The sequence below is a fragment of the Anabrus simplex genome, chromosome 5, assembly GCF_040414725.1.
Source record: "Anabrus simplex isolate iqAnaSimp1 chromosome 5, ASM4041472v1, whole genome shotgun sequence".
Lineage (NCBI taxonomy): Eukaryota > Metazoa > Arthropoda > Insecta > Orthoptera > Tettigoniidae > Anabrus > Anabrus simplex.
Window position 1 is genome coordinate 370440622 of NC_090269.1, and position 10893 is coordinate 370451514.

Here is a 10893-nt window from a genome sequence, read left to right on the forward strand (position 1 = left end):
GATGATCTTTTCTGTAAAGAGGGCTGATTATTTTATGTTTTGTTTCTGGTGCCCTCCCTGATGCTCTGGCTACTGACTTGTAGGAAATGCACCGACAAGCAGAAGGAGAAAGCAGAGGTCATCAAATGGATCATTCATAACGATGCTGAGGGATGGACGAAACTGAAGGACAACTGGGATCCCACTGGAGAGTACACCAAGAAGTACGAGGAAGAGGCAAAGAAGCACGGTATTACCGTATAATGTTACTATACAGTGAAAATAAGACATTTGTTGTACATTTGAAAGTTGCTGGTAGTTGTTTAACAAATACATTTCTAAATGTAAATTATTTTATTGAAGAATTACGATATTCCTTCTACTTCACCTCATCAGATCGGCGAACGGTGATCTCGTGAGACTGATGGAGACTCAGCGACAATAAAATGTCCTTTTTTAGTTGTACCGTAAATCTTTAAAATAAAAAAAAAACTAGTTGGTTGATAGTTGACTTTCCCTGTTTTCTTTTTTTTGCACTTAAAGTAACCTATACCTCCACTGCGTTTAGTGTTAGTAGAAGTCATAGTTATTACATCCAGTTTCTTCAGGAGATGTCAAGGTTTCTACGTAAATGAATTTGGTTTTTCTCTATAACTTATTAAAATGTTTCTCTAGTTCATGAGTATCCGTGGACACATACCTAATTCTATGGCGGAAAATACCAGTCAACCTGTGACTCCAATAAATCGGTTTTACCTAAGTTCATTAGGGCTTAGTGATCTCGCTCGCGGTTCTTACTGCTTAGACATGAGTAAGAGAATAGCTGTCATCTTTGTTTTGTATTTCGAACGTGAAGTTTGAATATCAGTCGAATCCTTCAGTGACGTCAATATTATACCCAGAAGGAGCAAGTTTTTCAATGTCAGACGATTCCAGTAAGGTCGTAAATTTTAGGGTCAAATGATTGGCTCTCATGAGTGACGGGCAAGTTTCTTATAGGAGTAACAACAAAACAAACACGGATTGCGATGAACGCATACATACATTGCGGCCTTGGTTTGTTGCATTGCCGGCTGAATTTTTTCCCTTCTTTTTACTCTGCGTAACGGAGGTGTGGTATATAAGTATGTGTAGGTCGCACAACATCATACACTGTCTTATCAACATGAATCGAGTACTGGCACTGTGCGTCCTCCTCGCCACCGTGGCTGTCGTCCTGGCTGAGGACACCTACACCACCAAGTGGGACAACATCAACGTGGACGAGATCCTCAGCAATGAGCGCTTGAGGAAGGTGTACTTGGATTGTCTGCTGGCTGACGACGACAAGGGCTGTGCAGAGGAAGGCAAGGCGCTCAGAAGTAAGTACAACTTGTAATTAGAGAAATAGCGATGAGAGTCACTTGAAAGGGAAAGGTAACGAGAATTAGATACCTTCATGATATTTATCAGAGGAAGATCTGACAAGTTTGCCCGTGACCTTAAGGCCATAGTTTTGATTGCTGGCTAGATGGGGGATTTCTACATGTACCTTTGGCCCGTATTAAGATCCACTCGATGTAGTGGATATAGTGGCTCCTGTCTAGAAGGCCAAGAATAACGCTTAGGAAACTAATTGCGCTGACCACGCGTCACCCAACAGTGGTCACTTGGTAGACCAAGATCTACAAGAGCTAAACCGCCACTGTGTTTCATTTGGTTTAGTTTCGTTTAGTGATAAATGGAATCCAATCCAGCGTTTACTAACCTGATAGTGTGGAGATGAGAAGGTAACTGAAGGACGTAACGGCTAGAATATCTCAGAGAAGTAACATGTTTATTTTTTACCCATGGAGTTGCAGGATAAGTCATTTACTGAACGGAGAACTGTATTTTCACATAGTAATAATAATAATAATAATAATAATAATAATAATAATAATAATAATAATAATAATAATAATAATAATAATAATAATAATAATAATAATAATGTTATTGGTTGTAAGTCCCAATAACTACATTTTACGGTTTTCGGAGGCGCTGAGGTGCCATAATTTTGCCCCACAGCAGTTCCTTAACGAGCCGATACGAGGCTGACGTACTGAGTACCTTCAAGTACCAGCCTCGAACCTGGCAACTTGGGCTCAGAAAGCCAATGCCTTAACCGTCTGAGCATCTCATCGCGGCTATTTTCAAATAATAACACATCATAATAACATGAAGGAATATTGGAAGGAACGGAAGAGAAAACAACAAAGTATGAAGAACTGGATTGAAATTGGTCTTCAGCAGGCTTAATCGGAAAGAATAATAATTGTAACATGTAACATTTTCGAGACTACGGAACGCTAGAATGCTACAGGAGACTTGGTCTGTTACAATTCAATGTAAACCCCCTCCATCGTGGTTTGATCCTGCAAGTCAGACCTGAGATGCTATGAGACATAGTTGGTCTCTTACTAGTGTTCCACAGAAATACAGACGTTTGGTTTAAAACCATACAAATCGTTTTTCCTGAAACATTTAGGTCACCAAAATAATATTAATTTGTGACATCAACCTAGCAGTTGACAACATACACCGCTCAGATTTTTACGCCGATATAACGCACGATTTAGAAACCAGCGTATGATTTGCATTAAAAGAAACAAGGGAGTTTGAATCCCTGTCAAGAAATAGGAATATTAACGAACGAAATATTTACGTCTAGAGATATTTATAGCCCTGGATTTCACACAAACTTCAACGGAACTATCAGATTAAGTCTGGGGCAAAGGAGGTCATGAATATTATATATATATCCCACTTGCTACCGAGCTTAATCTAGTGAAAATTTTGCCGGGCCGAGTGGTTCAGACAATAGAGCGCTGATCTTCTGAGCCCTACTTGGAAGATTCCAACATGGCCCAGTCCAGTGGTATTCGAGAAGTGCACAGTTGTTGGTAGGTAAACTGGCACGTAAAAGAAGTCCTGCGGGACGAAATTCTGGCACCGCGGTGCCTCCAAAAGCAGCAAAAGTAGTTAACGGGACGTAAATTCATTATTATTATTATTATTATTATTATTATTATTATTATTATTATTATTATTATTATTAACACTCCCCCTTGTATTGCCATGTCTGCGTGGGTATATAATGAAATCAAGTGTAGGAGAATCACTAAAATTCACCGTTTTGGTGCTGATACACTCATCAGCGATATATTGGTTTCGTTGCTTCGTATATACAGTAAATGATTACTGATTAAGATAGTGGAACCTCACGATAACTTTTTGGAAGTCTAGAAGAACAATAGGACTCTGTTGTTCAATTACTTTCTGATAAGAGGCAAATAAATTGGATGAGATAATTGAACTTCGCATCAATGACTGTGGAAATATACATTTCATTTTTACAATCTTGTAACCCGCTCTCTGAAACGGAAAATGTAGCCTATATTAAGTCCAAATGTTTACGTGTATGTCTTATATGAGTGTGAATAATGATCAAGTTGTGTTAAATGGAATCTCTTTAGGCTGAAATGGTAGTAGGCCTACTTCACATTTGGTCGTGATTTCCCATAAAGCCACCAAAACTCAGACTGTGAGCCTGCTACATCGGCACATACTCAGCTCAATTCATAAGTAGTTCGACACTGTCAGTAATATTATTCTTACAGTTTTTCCAAATTGCTGTCACAATTAATTAAATGCTCTTTCACTTCTTACTCAACAAATTGATTGTACGGGGAAAATACACAGGTAACTGTGGTTGAATACGATGTTATCAACCAAATGGTGTCCTTCATATAGATTTTGAACACATTTTAATGTTTGTTTTCAACTTAGTCTTCTTCTTTTGAACGACCATCATTTTCTCTTTCTTTGTATTTATTTTTAGCCTGAACTTGTCTAACGCGTTGTTTAGTATACCGGACGGAGCCAGGATCGAACCTGCCAAGTTGGGGTCAGAAGGCCTGCGCTCAACCGCCTGAGCCACTTAGCCCGGCTAAATGTAGACAGCATATCTGAAAATACTCACAGGAGTAAGAACGTTTCTGGTGTGCTTACGTGCAGTTTTTCGCCTACAACGTCCAACTAGACGCTTCACTTATACTTGAACGCCTTTTTATGCTACTGCCAAGCAGCCTGGTTAGGAAGTAAGGATTATTAACCTGATAATGGATAAATGAATGTCCGTAGTCAAGAAATGTTGGCAAATTAATATTGTTAACCTGCTAGAGGGTCCGCCTCTGTGGTGTAGTGGTCACTGTGCTTAGCTGCCACCCCCGAAGGCTCGGGTTCGATTCCCGGTTCTGCTCGAAATTTGAAAAGTGGTACGAAGGCTGGAACGGGATCCACTCAGCCTCGGGAGGTCAACTGATTAGAGGGGGTTTCGATTCCCACTTCAGCCATTCTGGAAGTGGTTTCCCACGTCTCCTCCAGGCAAATGCCGGGATGGTACCTAACTTAAGGTCACGGACGCTTCCTTCCCTCTTCTTTGTCTATCCCTTCCAATCTTCCCATCCCCCCGCAAGGCCCCTGTTCAGCATAGCAGGTGAGGCCGCTTGGGCGAGGTGCTGGTCATCCTCCCCAGTTGTATCCCCCAACCCAGAGTTTGAAGCTCCAGGACACTGCTCTTGAGGCGGTAGAGGTGGGATCCCTCGCTGAGTCCCTAACACTAACACACACACACATACACACACAGAGAGAGAGAGAGAGAGAGAGAGAGAGAGAGAGAGAGAGAGAGAGAGAGAGAGAGAGAGAGAGCTTGATGAACCAGACTCGTTCTCGTTATTATGATTGTTGTGATTTGTGACCCTGAAAAACAATAGTTGTTCAATGTGCTACATTGAGTTTATTACACGTTTGTATATTTCATTTCCGGTGTGGAAATGTAAATATTATGAAGTACTTCGTATAACAAGTGACAGTTAGAAAGAATTGGCAAGAAAGTCACTAGAGAGAAGATATAATATTAAGGACTTAAAGGGGAAAATATTCTCGTAGCTCATACATGGTTCGCTTCTGTGGTGTAGTGCTTAGCGTCATTACCTGCCAACCTGGAGGCCGAGGTTCGATTCCCAGCTCTGCCACGAATATTTGAAAAGTGGTATGAGGGTTGGAGTGGGGACCACTCATCCTCGTGATCTCAACTGTGTAGAGATGGATTAAATTCCCACATTAGCCATCCTCGAAGTGATTTTCCGTTGTTTCCCACTTCTCCTTCAGGGAAATGTCGGGATGGCACCTAACTTAAGGCCACGGCCGCTTCCTTCTTTATTCCTTGTCTATCACTTCCATTCCTCCCATCCCCCTACTAGGCCCCTGTTCAACGTAGCAGGTGAGGTCGCCTCGGTGAGGTCTTGGTCACCTTCCCCAGTTGTATCCTCCGACACAAAGTCTCACACTCCAGGACACTGCCCTTGAGGCGGTACAGGTGGGATCCCTCGCTGAGTCCGAGGGAAAAACCAACCCCGGAGTGTAAACAGATTAAGAAGAAGAAGGAGAAGAAGCTCATACATGTCGTTTTATAGTCGTAATATTGAAAGATGCGTTCTAAAATTCTTAGACGGAGGACCGTTTACTGCCTGCTTGGTCGGGGAGAAGGGAGAAGGGTGTACGGTTGCCGTGGAAATGTGGACGGACCCACTGCGGTTGCTATGGAGATAAGCTTGCTCGCCAGCTCGTATAAGATGGACTTGCCGAACCTCTCACTCCTTCACAGGAAAAAATCCCTCATCCCCTCTTCCAACTCCATCAATCCACCAAAGCCGCCGAATCCCCTGGCCAGAGAGAAAGCGTCACTTTCTAGTTGCCCCGCCCGGGGAGGGGAATGAAAACCTTTCCTAGGTCCTCTCACTTCTGAGTTATGAACAACAGAACACAGCGGGATGAACGAACGATCAAGTGATCCGAAAGCAAAGGGACGGAGAAAGGAATGCAGGAATGTGATAACATCGTTCAATGGCACGTGCAATAGGCCTACTCCTTCCTCCAGCCGTATCAGTCAAAACAATTCTTTGAATATTACGGGTATAATTTTTTAACGAACCACAGTATTTCATCTCAGTCAGAATCGAACACTGCTGTCCATCATGTTGTCTTCAGCGGTAATAATCTGGATTGGAGTAGTGTACAACATTGAAACCATAAAATATGCTATCTGTAGTTGTTAGAAGTCTACGATAAGTAAACTCGATTCCTCACCCCGGGGTGATGCAGTTTTTTTCAAGCACACCCCCAATGGAGGTGAGCCGCATGTACCATTTCAACCACATACCAACCCTCCTGCAATTAATACATCTCTGGCAGTACCGGGAATTGAACCAGAGCCTTCGGGATTGGTAGCTATTAGCACTAACCTTTACGCTACCGAGATGGACACTCTAATATATATTTTATTCATGTTGTTCTGCCATTTTACGAACGTTTTGATAAAGTCACAGGCGCAAAATGTGTCGCACATGCGCACTTGGCCGAGCTTTACGACCGGATGCCCTTCCTCATGTGCAGGGGATTTTGTTTCTTAGATGGTCGGTAGTGTGGTGTATTGTGTGAATATAAAGCAGTTTGCACTCAGCAAAACACATACAGTCCTTGTCCTCGAGCCACAGGAATTAACTAGGTGTGGATAAAATTACCGACATGGTCAGAAATCGAACCCGGGGCCCTCTGAACCGAAGACCGTAACTATGACCATTCGGGCAAGAATTCGGACTTCCTTTTTACCTGGATCAGACGATGGGGATGCAACCAAGTTAGTTTATGGCCGAGTATGGAGTTACAAACCCTGTAAGTCTCTCATTGGCTATCTCTTCCTATACGCGATGCTTCCACAGTTCATGGCGACAAATATCCACTTAACACCTTCCTTAGCTCGCTGGATAAGTGGTCGAGTATATTTTTTTGTTTTGCCGTTAGTAATATCAGTATGAGGGGAAATAAAAATAACCCTATGACTCAAGAAGAGTCCCTAACCTTCCAAAAATGAGAGGAGTGATATAGAACGTGAGCAGGCCGTTAATGAATGGAATATCAAAGGGGGAGGGAGAGAGAATTTGTAAGTTTAGAGTTGAAAGCGGAAAACAAGTACAATAAGAAAACTGAGTTATGGAGAAGAAGAATCTGCGAGAGGAAAAAGTGATGAGATACATTTAAAAAATAGACATAAGAATGTTGAAATGAACGATGAGTATGTCACTGAGAGAATGACTAAAAAGCGAAGATGTTTCAGAAAAACCGACGTTATTGTCATCACAGAGAAGATAAGGCAACCACATTGAGATTCTGTGGTCATATCGTAAGGAAGAAGAACAAAAGAGACCGTGAAGAGAGTTTCGGATAAAGGGGTGGCAGGAAAGAGATCACCAGGAAGACTGGCTTTGAGAAACAGGATCGTGGATGATTTTAAATGATAAAGGATTTCGGGACGACGATGTAAGGTAGAAGGAAAAATATAGGAGAGCCTATGCTTCAGCCGACTGCTGGCCTGGATAAAGCGGAGAAAAAGTAGTCGAGAAATAGCTATAAATACAGAAATAGATAAAAGTGAAACGCAAGGCTCAAAATTTTAAAGAAGTGGGCCACGTGTATGTCTCTCCTAGGATTTTGGAATCATTACACTTTTACAGTACGTTAAAAGCAGTGCCGCAAACGTTGAATTTTTTAAATACATGAATTACATAACACAGATATAATTTATTACAATCAATAACAATCAATCACTACTGATCTGCATTTAGGGCAGTCGCCCAGGTGGCAGATTCCCTATCTGTTGTTTTCCTAGCCTTTTCTTAAATGATTGCAAAGACATTGGAAATTTATTGAACATCTCCCTTGGTAAGTTATTCCAATCCCTAACTCCCCTTCCTATAAACGAATGTTTGCCCCAATTTGTCCTCTTGAATTCCAGCTTTATCTTCATATTGTGATCTTTCCTACTTTTAAAGACACCACTCAAACTTATTCGTCTATGTCATTCCATGCCATCCCTCCACTGACAGCTCGGAACATACCACTTATTCGAGCAGCTCATCTACTTTCGTCCAAGTCTTCCCAGCCCAAACTTTGCAACATTTTTGTAACGCTACTCTTTTTCCGCAAATCACCCAGAACAAATCGAGCTACTTTCTTTTTGATTTTTTCCAGTTCTAGAATCAAGTAATCCTGGTGAGGGTCCCATACACTGGAACCATACTCAAGTTGAGGTCTCACCAGAGACAAATATGCTCTCTCCTTTACATCCTTACTACAACCCCTAAATACTCTCATAACCATGTGCAGAGATCTGTACACTTTATTTACAATCATATTTATGTGATTACCCCAATGAAGATCTTTCCTTATATTTATACCTAGGTATTTACAATGATCCCCAAACGGAACTTTTACCCCATCAACGCAGTAATTAAAACTGAGAAGACTTTTCCTATTTGTGAAACTCACAACCTGACTTTTATCCCCATTTATCATCATACCATTGCCTACTGTCCATCTCACAACATTATTGAGGTCATTTTGCAGTTGCTCACAATCTTGTAACTTATTTATTACTCTGTACAGAATAACATCATCTGCGAAAAGCCTTATCTCTGATTCCACTTCATTACACATATCATTGATATATATATAAGAAAACATGAAGGTCCAATAATACTGCCTTGAGGAAATCCCCTCTTAATGTTTACAGGGACAGATAAAGCTTCACCTACTCTAATTCTCTGAGTTCTGTTTTCTAGAAACAGAGCCACCCATTCAGTCACTATTTTGTCAAGTCCAATTGCACTCATTTTGGCCAGTAGTTTCCCATGATCTACCCTATCAAATGCCTTAGGTAAGTTAATCGCAATACAGTTCATCTGACCTCCTGAATCCAGGATATCTGCTATATCTTGCTGGAATCCTACAAGTTGGGCTTCAGTGAAGTAACCTTTCCTAAACCCAAACTGCCTTCTGTCAAATCAATTATTAATTTTGCAAACATGTCTTATATAATCATAAAGAATGTTTTCCCAAAGCTTACATACAATGCATGTCAAACTGACTGGCCTGTAAGTTTCAGATTTATGCCTATCACCCTTTCCTTTATATACAGGGGCTACTATAGAAACTCTCCATTCATTTGCTAAAGTTCCTTCATGCAAACAATAATCAAACAAGTACTTCAGATATGGTACTATATCCCAACCCATTGTCTTTAGTATGTCCCCCGAAACCTTATGAATTCCAGCAGCTTTTCTAGTTTTCAACTTGTGTATCTTACTGTAAATGTCATTGCTGTCATAGGTAAATTTTAATACTTCTTTAGTATTAGTCACCTCCTCTATCTGGACATTATCCTTGTAACCAACAATCTTTACATACTGCTGACTGAATACTTCTGCCTTTTGAAGATCCTCGCATACACACTCCCCTTGTTCATTAATGATTCCTGGAATGTCCTTCTTAGAACCTGTTTCTGCCGTAAAGTACCTATACATACCCTTCCATTTTTCACTAAAATTAGTGTGGCCACCAATTATGCTTGCCATCATGTTATCCCTAGCTGACTTCTTTGATAGATTCAATTTCCTAGTAAGTTCCTTCAGTTTCTCCTTTCTTCCACAGCCATTTCTAACTCTATTTCTTTCCAACCTGCACCTCCTTCTTAGTCTCTTTACTTCCCTGTTATAATATAGTGGATATTTACCATTCCTTACCACCTTTAAAGGTACATACCTATTTTCACATTCCTCAACAATTGCTTTAAACCCATCCCAGAATCTGTTTGCATTTTTATTTACCGTTTTACACCGATCATAGTTGCTTAATAAAACCTCCCTCATGCCTGTTTTATCAGCCATATGATACTGCCTAACAGTCCTAATTTTAATCTCTTCCTTTCTTTTACATTTTAATTACCACAAAAACAGCTTCGTGATCACTAATACCATCTATTACTTCGGTTTCTCTATAGAGCTCATCTGGTTTTACCAGCACCACATCCAGAATATTCTTACTTCTAGTTGGTTCCATCACTTTCTGAATCAGGTGCCCTTCTCATATTAACTTATTTGCCATTTGTTGGTCATGCTTCCTGTCGTTCGCATTACATTCCCAATTGACATTTGGTAAATTGAGATCACCCGCTATGATCACGTTCCTTTCCTTACCGTTTCCCACATAGCTGATCATCTTATCAAATAATTCTGAATCAGCATCTGCGCTACCCTTTCCTGGACTGTACACTCCAAAGACATCTAGTTGCCTATTATCTTTAGAAATGAGCCATACCCCTAGAATTTCGTGCTTGTCATCTTTAACTTTAACGTTCATTGCAAACTATTTTAATTAATTAAATTAATTTATGCCACATGCTGTTCTCATTCTCTTAATGTCCTGTTCCAGGTGCCCTTCCTGATGCTCTGGCTACTGAATGTAAGAAATGTACCGACAAACAGAAGGAGAAGGCAGAGAAGGTCATCAAATGGATCATCGAGAACAACGCTGACGCCTGGAAGAAGCTGAAGGCCAAGTGGGACCCCACTGGAGCGTACACCAAGAAGTACGAGGAGGAAGCCAGGAAGCGCGGCATCAACGTGTAAAACACTGATCGAATGTTGAGGCAAAATTTGAAAATTCTCTCACGAAAATACTTGTTGATTTTGTAGATAATTTGAAAATAAAACACTCTTCACCTTTATGTCAATCAATCAATCAATCAATCAATCAATCAATCAATCAATCAATCAATCAATCAATCAATCAATCAATCAATCAATCAATCAATCAATCAATCAATCAATCAATCAATCAATCAATCAATCAATCAATCAATCAATCAATCAATCAATCAATCAATCAATCAATCAATCAATCAATCAATCAATCAATCAATCAATCAATCAATCAATCAATCAATCAATCAATCAATCAATCTTGATCTATATTTAGGGTAGTCGCCCAGGTGGC

The 10893-nt window shown here is 40.5% G+C and overlaps 1 protein-coding gene across 1 annotated transcript; it reads left to right on the forward strand.

Moving 5' to 3' along the window:
* The first annotated feature begins 1125 nt into the window (after positions 1-1125).
* Positions 1126-10624, forward strand: LOC136874129 (ejaculatory bulb-specific protein 3-like). Its single transcript, XM_067147689.2, has 2 exons — positions 1126-1340; positions 10330-10624. Exons 1-2 carry the CDS (start codon positions 1145-1147, stop codon positions 10524-10526), a joined length of 393 nt encoding a protein of 130 aa, XP_067003790.2. The 5' UTR covers positions 1126-1144; the 3' UTR covers positions 10527-10624.
* Positions 10625-10893: the final 269 nt, after the last annotated feature.